The 13,414-nt window shown below is 35.0% G+C and overlaps 2 protein-coding genes across 5 annotated transcripts in view; both read right to left on the minus strand.

Annotated features, from left to right (window-relative positions):
• Positions 1-10,500, minus strand: part of LOC102999776 (putative uncharacterized protein C6orf183) — a 43,765-nt gene extending 33,265 nt beyond the window's left edge. The window contains exons 1-2 of the mRNA XM_007190665.2: positions 9,876-10,500; positions 6,471-6,599 (exon numbers count right to left, since the gene is read on the minus strand). The gene's annotated coding sequence lies outside the window, so the exon portion shown is untranslated. The remainder of the gene's footprint in view (positions 1-6,470; positions 6,600-9,875) is intronic.
• Positions 1-13,414, minus strand: part of CEP57L1 (centrosomal protein 57 like 1) — a 99,662-nt gene that overhangs the window by 33,560 nt on the left and 52,688 nt on the right. For 2 of the 4 annotated variants that reach the window (XM_028168719.2, XM_007190666.2), the window contains one exon: positions 11,080-11,503. The exons of 1 other annotated variant lie outside the window; for it this stretch is intronic. In XM_028168719.2, the coding sequence (XP_028024520.2) occupies positions 11,407-11,503 (97 nt within the window). In that variant the 3' untranslated portion in view covers positions 11,080-11,406. Of the gene's footprint in view, positions 1-11,079; positions 11,504-12,632; positions 12,752-13,414 lie in introns of those variants that run through there. One more of the 4 variants, XR_003624182.2, reaches the window with a different exon arrangement.

Raw genomic sequence — 13,414 nt, forward strand, 5'->3', positions numbered from 1 at the left:
ATATGAGCTGATAAGAGCAATATTTCACATATAAAAGTAATGACAACCATATGAACTTTACAAAGCCTTCAGACAAAGTTAACTCCTAAATTTTAGTATCATGTGACTCTATTTTTTATTAACCAAATTACAAGAAGGTTTTTGTATATGTAAGTGTGACCTTTCATCAATTTACATAATAAAAACAAAACATCAAAGTAATGATATTGAATCAGAAAAACACTAAACAAAGTTATGTCACCAAAGCCATGCCTTAGGAGGAAATTTGAAGGCAAGATTGACACCTTAACCAGAGTAAGCAATGCACATCATATTCCAAAATCAGAAAACGAAATAAAACAACACTGTGTAGTAAAGGATTAACATAGTCTGTCTAGGCTGTGTAAACCTTTCACATTCCGAAGAAAGATTTCACACTTGCTCAATTCCTGGGAGATAACCTCTAAGCCCTTGGAATATTCTGCCTGATAAAAACGTTTTTAGTTTAGCTGGGAGTCTTATGCCCTGCCAGATAATCTATGCTAACAATGTGATTTATGGTGGGGGCTTTCAGCCATTTAGTATCAGCTTAACTTCTAGAGGGGATGGAGACTGAAGGTCAGTCACATGTGCAGTCAGCCATGCTATGTGACCAGCCCACAATTAAAAAACCTGGACACCAAAGCTCAGAGGAGCTTCCTTGGTTGGCAATACTCCAAGCATATCACACATCATTGCTAGAATTAAGTGCTGTCTGAATGACTTCACTGGAAGAGGACAAGTAGTAGCTCATGCCTGGTGTTTCCTGGACTTTGCCTTATATCCATTTCTGAGTTGCTGATTTAAATTTGTGTCTTTTTGCTGTAATAAGCCATGACCGTGAGTATAATAGCTTTTCTGAGTTCTATGTATTCTTTAGTGAATCACTGACCCCAACGGTGACCTTGGGGACCCCTGAAAACACACTTTGCAACCCTGAGATAAAGTAATATCATCAAAAACAGTCAATCGGCCTGGTTCTTGTTTCCCCAGTAAATGAAACCTTGAGTCTTTCCTGTAAGTTATTCTCTGATAAAAACAACAGTTATCCCTGATTTTGGCAATGCTGATGTCTGAAGATATGTGATGACTTTTTTGGATATGACAATTATGTGAGAAAACTGCTGTTTTCCACCTTGAAGGGAGTAACTGTAAACTTGGTGACCTTGGTATTTTTGTAAGTTATTTTTTTCTTTTAAATACTTGTCATATCTTTAATTTGTGAAAGCTATCCTTCTATAGCTTGGACTCCCTTACAAATCTTGTTTGCATATAAACTCCTTTTCTTTTCTGAATGCTTTAGTCTCTGAGTGGTTTATGTTTTATTTCAGCCAGTGGTAGTTTGTATCAATAGTACTTTAGTAGATTGATTAAGAGACTCAAACTCCACTTTCTGCGGAATATCCGTAGAAATGCTCAGAAGTGGCTCTGAGAATTAGAAATCACAGGAAAACATTCTACCTAAATACCAAAGGCGCAGCCCTCACTCTACTTGAGAGCTATACTGTAAAAGAACAAAAGCGAAAAGGACCCTCTCTGAAAATCTAGCTTAGGTGCTCAATATTTAAATCACACCACAAGACAGAAGCATAGTATGTAATACTGACATAAATTCTTCCAAGTTTATCAAACCAAAGAGTTATATACATAAAATCATAGAATAAGTTTTTAAAAGACCAGTTCCTTTTGAGATTAAAGTAAAACATAGAACTTCTTAACCTAGAAATAATTTCTTTTAATTCTGGTACTGAATTTCCCAGCTTTAAATTTGTGGCTTAGCTTATTTTGGGGAAAATGAAGGTAATTTTTTAATCTTGTGCTCCAACATTCAATATTTAAGATATTAATAGTGCTGTTCTTTCACATGTATTACATATTTGGGGTTTAGCTATCTCTGAAAATATATTTTTAAAGTATTAAAGGTACTTTTTCTTTTGCTAGAAATTATAAAATAAAACCAAAAACGTTCCATGGTATTCTCAAGAGTGTTTTAAAATTTAATTTTAAATGGGTTTCCTGTGTACCAATAGGGTTTATGTTTTGAATAACACATTTGTGAAGTTAAAAGAACCTACAGTGATGAAAAGTGAAATACTTTCCAATTCAGCAAGAAGATTCTGGACAACTGCCCTGTAAACAGCAATCTTATATTTCAGGCAAGAAATGATTCACATTCTGTACTAGTTCAGTAATAGATTTTTCTGAGAAATACCCTACAAGTCAATGTACACTTAACTTTAAGGAAAACTAACCAAAGAATATCTTCCAAGGTTTTTCAGAACTTATCCTAAAATTTACTTAATCAGATTAAACAAAATTAGGTCAAAAGTACATTATTTTAACTACAACTAGAAGGTCTGGCTCACTTTACAATCCTCTTTTCATAAAGACTAAAATCTATTTAATGATTTAAGCACCTTTAATAATTTGTAGTGGTGAATAAACTTTCACAAGTGACTAGAATCCTATTACAGTGAACATCATTCTAATGTTCACTTCCTTATGGCACTTCTTCCTATGTTCTGACCATAGCCCGGAGCTGATATTTATATACTCCCATTCACTCATTTAAAGATATTTTATCAGCTCAGTAAAATGACATGTTTTTAAAGAGTGTCATGTTGGTGGTACATCAGGTTTTAAAGTTTTTTTAGTGTTGTTGACTGCTGATGCTCAGACAAATAGGGTTTGTCAAGGGATAAATTTTTGCTCATTTCAGATTCAAGACATGCACACAGTTTTTCTCCCACAAATCTCATTTCTTTATGCATTTTAAAATTGTCTCAAGCACAATACAGAAAAAATTTCTTTCCTATCCATGAGACCCAAGCTTGGTTAGATTCCACACAGAGGCACTGTCTAGATAGAAACAATGGGTGAGGAATAACAGGGCCATTTGTGAAGGAATTCATGTTGAATATATTTATTTGTATCCACATTAGAAAAACAACACTCCTCTAATGTAGGTTGGCTAGTGTTTTGAAAAGAGTATTCTATAGAAAAGCAAATGTAAATACCGTTACATTTAAAGTGGGACTTCTATCTGTAGAACATACAAAACAAATTTGAAATGGTATTTCTGGGGTAAACAGTAGTCTGCCACAAGCCATAGCAGGGGATTTGGGAGTATTCCTGTTTTATTTTATTTATTTTATTTTATACTTATATATTTGTTTGTTTGTTTATTTAGGCTGCACCGGGTCTTAGTTGCCACATGCGGGATCTTCCTTGTGGCATGTTTAGTTGCGGCATGTGGGCTCTTAGTTGCGGTATGCGTGTGGGATCTAGTTCCCCGACCAGGGATTGAACTGGGCCCCCTGCACTGGGAGCACAGAGTCTTACCCACTGGACCACCAGGGAAGTCCTCAGGAGTATTCCTATTTTAAACTGGCTATCTCACTTTCCTCTACAACATCTTTCAAATTCATTCCCTTTGAACATTTATTAAGAGCTGGCTTTTTCTTTTCCAAATAACATTTAGGACTACATTTTAAATTATAATTCGGTACTCACAAAGTTTCATAAAACACCACTACCTTCTCTATGTGTGATGCACTCTGATGGTTTCAATGCTATTCTACATTATTTTCAAAATGTTGGTAGTGACCCACTAAACTGATTTCACAATCCATTAATAGGATATGATCTACAGTTTGAAAAATATTGACTTGGCCTAAGTGATAAGGAAGATGAAGTATGAGGAAACTGAATGGCTTAAATTCATAAGGAAAGTGACTGGCAATAATTTGCATAATTCTGTGCAAGTCAATAATTGGCCTCTGGAATATAACTTGTCTCTATATTATTTTTCTGTTGCAGTCTAAATCATTATTGCTTGACTTTTGCCCCCCTCACTCTCCACTCCCTTCCCATTTACTTCCGTGTTTCATACCCATTCTTTCTACTCATGTCTTTGAATTTGATGCTTGTTATGTGGCAGTACTTGTTTGAGATTACTAGGTGAACTGGTATCTTCAATCAACAAGCCTATAGAAAATTAAGAATCCGAGACCAATTCTGCCATATATATAAAGATAGTGAATGAAGAAATACAAACAGGCCAACTTTATCTATCAATGGTTGAAAACAAAGGTTTGGTAGACAAATATTTTTAGAGCATCTATTCTGTGCTGGTCATTATACCTCTGTGTCACCTATTGTTCTTTTCCATGTATGTTTATGTATAAGTCTTATCTCCCCTATCAGACTATAAGCAACTTGAAGACAGAATCCATGTATAATGTCTTTGAAACTCCCGTAGCAACTAGCACAGTATCTTGAGATCAACAAATCCTTGATTATTAGAGATCAATAAATACTTGCTGAATGAACAAGTCAAACACACCAATATACAAGTAAAGAACTACCTTGGTTCTCAAACCTCTTCCTCTTAGCATCATAATATCAAAGAAAGCATCATTCTGAGTGCCTGTTGTCTGTGCCCGTAAAGAAACAAATAATAAAATACTGAAGTATTCTTAACTAGTGGTTATGTAAAATATGGTCACATACCCTTAAAAGATGAAACAGCAGAATAGCTGAACCGGTGCCTGAAACAGCAGTACCTGACCCAATATGCTCACTCCGGATGAGACCACATAATAAGGTTAATGTATTTTCATGAAATGTAATTATTAAATATTTATTGAGAGGCTACTTAACACGGGGCAGGTATTATGCTAGGTGCTGGGTTACAGCGGTGAGCAAGAAAGAATCTTGCCCTCAGGGAGCTTTCAGTCTATGGGAAGACAAACAAACAAATGATAACAAGAAAATGTGCAAAGTGCAAAGATAGGAAAAATACCCAGAAAAGGCAGCTAAGCCAGAATTCGGAGCAGGTAGGGGTGTGAAGAGGAGGCTTAAAGAGGGCTTCTTAGAGGCAGCAGTTAGTTGAGACCTGAAGAATGAGGGGAAGTTAGACAAGCAAAATCTGTGCAGAAAGTATGGTGGATAACTTCATCTTTATTTTAAAAGATTATTCTAGAAAGCTGATTATACCATTCACAGAACTTTTTATCTTCCTTTGACAGAAAATTCATAATGCCCAACATTCCACCTCCTGGATCCAGTCTCCCAACATTACAGACTGTTGAACTGGTCATTTACAAGTCTTATATTGTCAAAAAAACTCACCTCAGAGCACAAAGTAACAAGAGATCAATTTGCTTCTCTAATATTTTCTGTCAAAACTGTTAAACACATAGGATACAATGGACCATGCATATATAATAAAAATACATTTCTTCAGTGGGGGTGTACTATTATAATTCTAATGATTGCCTATGGTATCTAGTAGGCTCTTGCACCAAATGAGAATGCATGACACTGTACCCATAAGGAGAACACTCCCAAAAAACCCACCAGGAAAAAAGTCCACCTGATTCTTTAAGTAAACCATTTACAGCTATACTCAAAACAAACTCTGGCCTAGACAATATTTTAAAACTTTAACTTTACAATTTTGTTATGTCTAATTCTCTTTACGTAACAAAATACATAAATAAAAAATAAAAAGGAATTAAAAGGAGGAAAGTTACATGAAAATAAGTATATAGGTTATGAAGAAAAAGGCTGAGGCATTGGCAAGGTCTATTTAATTACCAAGAAGTGAATTTATTTTCACATCAGTGACAGTCAATTATTTTTATTTATCCTCATTTTACTTTAATTAAAAGGTGCCATGGCACCCATAAAGAATTTTTTAAATCTCACAGATGCTCTTATGCCTTAGATAGGCTTGTCTTGTTGTACATCTGGGAGTCGGCTTATACTTATCTAAACTTCACATACAATTAAATGTTCTCCGTAGGTACAGCTTTAGTTACAGCTGAATAGAGTTCCAGGAAACCCCATTAGGAGTTTCACTATTTACTCTACACCAACAATGGCAGCTGGTGCATTTTTGGCCACAGTGAGCACTCTTTCCATTGCGCGTGACCAACCCACCTTTTCCCCCGAGTTTGATGTCTCACAAGTCAAATTTTAATTTAACTTTTGATGTTTTATCATGGGTTAAGAATGCTATTTTATAGTTAAAATTTTATTTTTGAAGTAAGAAGGCTATACAAAAAGCTCAGAAATAATTTTCAAGCACACCATCCTAGCCAGTTAGCCCACTGTATTAAGTATCTCCTTCTTCAATCTTATACTGCTAAAAACTGAGCATTTCCCTCCAACCCTCCTACCTTTAGCTACAACCTGATAAAAATGGCCATGTTGCCAATGACCCACACAAGTATAGTTAATTCAAGATTCTAGCTCCTATTTCCAGGATTAGAATAGTCACAATACCTCCTGCTTCAGACACTCAAACTTTCTAGTTTCACAGTTTCGTCAAAGTTGAGACCTGTCTTGGCTAAAAAGTTCCAATTTCATTTTTTTCAATTTCTGATTAAATAAAAGACAAACAAACCTGTTTATTACTTAAGTGAACAAAATCTTTGATATCCTACCGAGTTTCTGCTTGGCAGAGCACAGCTGTGGGGTTGCTATAGCAACTCTTGTACACTGACCATAGACTGCCCCATCCAGGAAGGAAATCATTTGCTCCACCCCCTGAGGAGTCAAAGGCAAGCAGCAGTCTGTGAGCAGAGACACATTTTGAGTTCAGTAATTGTGATCGAGCAATGAGAGACCATTCTTTATTGTCTTTCCTAATAAATGTCACCCCAACAACACAAACTCCAAACCAAGTTGCTGTGTGTGATTATGTATTTCTGCACCATAGTAGGACTATATTCTTTACCCACCCCCCACTAGAATCCTGAGCCAGGAAACAAGCCAAAGCAATTTCCTCCCAGGCACATAGAAAAAGAAAAAAAAAAAAGTAAATTAGAATATTCTCACTTTTTTGAGGAGTACCTTTTGGCTCTTGCTTTCAGGCTTTAACCCATGCAAACTTAGGTTCTACGACAATTTTTTCTTTTTTTTGGCTACTCAGATCTAACATTTATTGAGTTTTTATTCAGTGCCAACACTTCTGCTGGGTGCTTTGACATGTTATTTCATTTAATCTCACAACAACCCTATGAGGTAGGTAGTAATATAATCCCACTTTTACAAGTAAGAAATGGAGGCTCCAAAAAGTTATTTGATCGTCCAAACTACTAAGTGGCAGAATCACAACATGAACCTAAGTCTCCTAATTCTGAAATCTATGTTTTTTCTACTATACTACACTGATTTTGCAAGAAATATCTCAATTCTTAATTGAAATATTCAAGTGTTCCTTAAATGAATTTAATTTCTTATGGTAATTTGTTTTAGTAATACATTTCCACAAGTAATGACTTCACTACTGATAAATCTATTCGGCCATTGTCCTAAGCGCATAGAAAACAAAGGCACAGAAAGATAGGGCTGCATTAATAGTCCTGGTGAGTTTTTTGCTAAGTATAAGCTACAGCACTCACATTCTTTTTTTTTTTTTTTAAAAGCATAATTGAATTTTATTTTCTTGTTATATAGAAAAAGAAAAAACTGAAATTTACACATTATTACTGAACACGAGCACATTTTATTATTGATGATTTGAGATGAGTTTGCTTTGTAAATTAAGACTGAAGGTCAACACATTGAGAATGAGCACTGTAAGCAGATATAGAGAGTGTGTGTGTGTGTGTGTGTGTGTGTGTACTGTAAATATATATATAATATATAAGTATATATTTATATATTATATATATACGTGTAATCTTGTAAGAAAGGAAACAAAGAAATTAGCTCCCATATTAAATATCAAATATCAGGCTTAAACTGGCCTAGTACATAGTTTTCTAGGATTTATGATTATGATTCATTAAAGTTATATGACTTACTAATGTAAAGACCTCAAGCTGTTAGACATATTCTCAAGAAGGAAAAAACAAACGAAAAACAAACAAAAATAACCTACAACAACAAAAATACAGTGAACTTAGTACAGAGCCCTGCACATAATAAAATGTTTGGCAAATGTTTGTTAAATGCAAAGATCTTCAAGAGTTACTGTGATGCTGGTAGCCAGCCAGTGTCCCAGGTATCTACCCTCTCTAATTAGCTACAACAAAGCCTGCTCTTTTCTGTCTCCTGAGGTCAGCCCTTTGGTGAGAAGGGAAGAAAGGTGCACAATATGAAACAGCTTAAGTGGAATACTGACAAGCGGGAAGAAGAAGCCAAATATACCAAACTAAGAATCTAATTTATCTTATGCTACCCAAGTCCCCTCCAAATCTGAAAAGGCAACTGCTCCCAGGCACTCAGAAATGGGAGGAAAGGATTATTGTTTGGGTGAGGTGATTGGCTGGAAAAAGCCCTGAAATATGTTTCAAAATATTCTGGACTACTGTATTCCTGATTCAGGTGGTATATTAAACAACAATGTGCATGTGTCTGCTCTTTGCCTTATTTGATGACATTAAAAAAGCAGGCAGTCTAGCAGTAAAGCTGAAGTATCTCTGGAATAGGAAGGGAAGAAGGGGAAATGGAAAAATCTTCAAACCTTTGAATTAATTTTACTATTTTTATAATGTGCATCAGGGTTGTTTGCTGTAGTCCTGATTGAAAAATGTATCAGTAATCATAAAGTCATTGTTTTAGTAAGTGTGTAAAGGTCATTTGTTGCTGTTATTCAGGATGTAACAGTAATGACTTTATCTTTAAAACAGTAGATGGTACTGTGAACAGATTGTCACAGGGAATTGCCAAGATATATATCAGTTTGGGAGTTGGTGGCAGGAAATTAGAATGAGATACAGAGCAAAGTGTCAACAGCAGCAAGTGTGCATATCTGCCATTTTTTATCAGTTTTTTTTTTTTTTTTTTAAAGCAGTGAAGAGGAGACCTGGATGAACAGACCTCTAGAAAAAAGAGAGGAAATTCTTACAGAATGTATATAGAATAGTGGAATTGGAGTCACAAAAGGAGACATCATCTAATGGAGTTAAGTTCAAGTCTTTCCAAACTTGAACACATGCAAAACCTTAATCCAACGTTAGATTTTTAAAAAATGTGTAAGTAATTTCAAATTAATTGTATAAGGCTGTCTTAGTAATTATCATTTATGTTTTTATATATAAAATGACGAATATATTAAGCAAGCATTCAAAGTAGTTTATTCAATGTTCTAATGTTATTCTTTAAACAGATGAAGGAAATCAGAAGTTAACACTTAGAAAATGTACGTCTCCCTATGTAAAGACTCAAGATTTCAGTAGAAAACAGTATCATAGAAGACAGCCACGATTCAGTTAGTATGTAGCCAAGATTGCTGAAAAGGTGAAGTTCATGAATCAAAATTAAGGGTAAAATCAGGAAATTGAATGACTAATACCAGAGAGAGGAAAGGGTCTTTGAAGGAACTAAGCAAATATGATCTTGGATAGATTATCTCGGCACATGGATTTCAAAGGAAAGGACAATGGTTAGGAAAATAAGGAAAAAAAGGAAGACCGTGAAACAAGATGAAACTCTGAGATAATGATGGAAATAACCTGAAGAAATGTCAATTTTAGCCTCTGTTCTACAACCACAGTTTACAAAAATTTTATTTTAGATGATGGTGGTTATTATTATTAAAACAAAACTTACGCTAACTAGAACAACTCTACCACTGCTTTCTCATTCTCAAGTTTTCTATTTGATTCATTTCTGGTTAATTAGTTTCACCTTCTGTTGGAGTTTTAGTTTAGTTTTGTTTTTTTTTAAATAACATTTATATTGGAGTATAATTGCTTTACAATGGTGTGTTAGTTTCTGCTGTATAACAAAGTGAATCAGCTATATGTATACATATATCCCCATATCTCCTCCCTCTTGCGTCTCCCTCCCACCCTCCCTATCCCACCCCTCTAGGTGGACACAAAGCACCGAGCACTCACATTCTTGAGGAGAAAAGGCAAAGTTGAAAAATAGGTAAGGTGATGAAACTGAGTTTAGACGAAGCAGTCTGTGGAACATCTCTGGGGCTGAAGGTGCTGTAAAGGGAGAGGGAGTGAAAGTGGGTGAAGGACAAATGTACTATTTGAACCAGAGGGAGAGAAACTTTTATCTCAGCCATTAGTTGCTTTCAAGGACAATTCCAAGTATAAATGTGCCAATTTTCAGTCATCTCCCCACTTAAGGTATGGAAAGGTCTTCTAACAGCACCTCTTCTCTCGATGAGACTGAATCACAGTTTTCCTCCTCCCCCAACAGAGGGTCCACCATTACCTTCTTTCTCCTACACACACTTTTTGGGATTTCCTAGGAGGATATAAAGACTGTCTTTTAAAAAATTGCTTTTCCTAGCTCCCCAAGATGTTGATCTTTTTGTTCTTTCACACCTATAGCTTGAACATCCCCCCAGCTGTAGATAAAGATGTACCTCCCAATCTGTCCCTTTGGAATCACCATCTCTTAAACTGCTACCCTATCTTCTGAGTTCCTCACTTCTGTTATGCCTTTTCTGTCAGTCTTCTAGTTCTACTTCAGTTGATGACTCCAGTTCTCTAGTTGCCCCAAAGGATTCTGATGAGAAACCAAATAAGTTCAGAAGAGTTGTACTAGTTTCCATAGGCTTCTGGAAAGATAGGTCAACAAATGCAAATTTATTATAAAGCATGTATGTACAAAGAAATCTCTTATGGCACCACTAATCAAAATATCAAAAATATAGTTATAAAGGAGTAAGATCAAAAACACCAAAGCTAGATTTGTAAAACAGAATGGGAATAGCAGAGAAAGGCTTCCACAGCTGAGTTACTGTCATCTAAAAATTAAGTAACTATGGGTTCCTATTTGTAATTGTCACATAAAAACTTGGGCTAAAGGCCTCTTCCCAAAAAAGAAAAACATTTCCCAGCTCTAAAACAAGATAGGGAGGAAGCACCAGGAAAGTAAAAAGACCTTTCCATACTCTGTTAATTTTATATTGGTTCTTAAGGTTCCAAGCCTACTAAATGAAAAAGTGTTATGGCATTTGTATCTCAAATTTAACTCAATTTTAAATATCATCAGTCTAGTATAATTTTTTAAACTTAGCTTAAGGTATCTGCAAAGTGAACAATGTTTCTAACACATGGTGAGATTAGGCACTTCAGTCAATAAGAAAAACAAGAAAGCAATCATTTATTATTTGGGGCTCTTAGGAGGTCATTAGGCATTAATTTTAAAATACTACAATTTGATACTTTATAGAGGCTAGAAACATAATTCAAAATTTCATAAAGGTATATTAAATTAAAACCACTTTAGATAGTTCAAGATCTCACTGACAAAGTTCATTTAAGGTGACAGTTTTGCTATTGTGTTACTGTTCCCACATGATATCATCTCTTCTCAATTTCATTTGAAGATTATGGACTCGTATTGGACGTAAGTTGCTGTTCTTTTGAGGAGAGTTAGTTAGCAAACATTTTCTGGGGCTATTTTTTATGTTCTTTGATCCTTTACAGTTGCTATCTTCTTTCTGAATAGTTGAAGCTTCACCCATCTTCGAATTCTGAACTTTTTGCTGCAGTTTGCGGACCTGGAGAGAAAAAATTCTAACATTTTAGTCAAAAATATACTTAAAATATACCTTACAGTAGATGGATTGGATTGATGGTTTAAAGATTATGTGAAATTAAAAAGTTCGGTAAGTCTTTATTTATTGAATACCTATTACATGCCTAACACTGTGCTAGTTAGACAGAAATATAATGAATAAAACAATCTTTGCTTTCAAGGAGTTTACTGCTCTTATTAGTGAAATAAAAGCATATATGTGACAACTAGAGAATAATTCAAGCCACAATAACTTTGAGTAGGACAAAAAGTGTATATGTGAAAAGGTTAAAGTAGGACAAGATCAATGTGGGCTGGAGAAGCTGAGAGGAAGGAATGTTTATGTAAGATATGAAATGGGAAAAATCTGGAGAACAGGGAGGTGAGAGAAGGACCTTTCAGGTGACATTAACAACAAAGTGAAGATTTGGTGCTAGGAGTGAACATCAAGTTTATAGAGCTTATATATATATATATTTATTATTATTTTTTAATTTAAAGTATTCATGAATTTAAAGTACTACTGAATGCCAGTTTAAAAAAAAAAAAGGCAAAGGAATAACTTTATCTCATTGAGGAGTATCTAGTAATGATTGGGTAGACAGAATTAAACAAAACAAAACTTATAAACTAGTCAAAACCCATTTCTTCCAAGTCCAGTCCATTACTCAATCTTTTTAAACATTTTTATTATTTATTTATTAAATTAAATTATTTATTTTGGCCAGGCCACACGGCTTAGCTCCCTAATCATGGATCCAACCTGTGCCCCCTGCAGTGGAAGCGCAGAATCCTAACCACTGGACCGCCAGGGAATTCCCTCCATTACTTAATCTATTTCACTTAAGCACAGCCTAATTTGTAGAGCTGGTCTAGACATTGGCTAAGTATCTGGTGTTCTATTTGTCTAAAAATGCTTGAAAATTTATACTGCTATAGTTATTATGGAATATAAATAATATTTTTCAAAATATTATTTATGTACACACTTCCTAAATTAAAAAAATATGACTATTCTTCTATTCCTTTCAAGTTTCTCCTGTGTGATTCTAAGAAAGTATACAAGTTATATAATCTTCACCCTAACACAATCATACAAAAAATTTACTTACTATAGACTTAAAAGCCAGTAAAGTGAAAATGTTTGCTTCAAAATTTCATTTCCTTCTTTCTTTCTTTATTGGCCATAGAAGAGTAAAGGCAGTAAAATTCTGCATTCTTTATTACTTTCCTATAAAAGTGGGGAAGGCTTAATTGTGAGGTTAATATATCACCAACTTATATGAATGCTGATTATTCCATAGGCAGATAGCTACATGATATGACCTGAGGGTTCCTGGAAAGATTCCCTCTGCTTTCTGTTCCAGTAGCATAATCGTAGTAAGAATGGAGTCATTGTCTTGGGATAAAATATAATATTCCATGATTTTTTCATTAAAATATTAAAACTGTTATGCCATTCTTAGCTGTTAAGAATTTACACACAAGGATAGAGTCCCCCTCATCACCCCTCTAGAGCTAGCTGAGCACAGGTCCCCAGGGAATAGACCACAGCATAGCTTGTTCTGGGAAACTAGAAATAGCAGTTTTAGAGTTGGGGTACTGCTTCAGAAGCCAGGTTTATATATGCATTAGACACCTGTTGACATAAGGGGTTTCATTAAGGCATTAGGGAAGAGATGGATAAGGGGAAAGAATGCTAAAAGGATAACTGGGAGAGCTGTAAAGCAAATCTAGCCTACCTCTTAATTTTCCCAAAGTTATTTTTGAATACATAACTAAACTTACTTTTCTTTTTTTTTTTTGGCCACACCATTAGGCTTGCAGGATCTTAGTTCCTCAACCAGGGATTGAACCTGGGCCCCAGAAATGAAAGGGCCGAGCCCTAACCACT

The sequence above is a fragment of the Balaenoptera acutorostrata genome, chromosome 14, assembly GCF_949987535.1.
Source record: "Balaenoptera acutorostrata chromosome 14, mBalAcu1.1, whole genome shotgun sequence".
Taxonomy (NCBI): Eukaryota; Metazoa; Chordata; class Mammalia; order Artiodactyla; family Balaenopteridae; genus Balaenoptera; species Balaenoptera acutorostrata.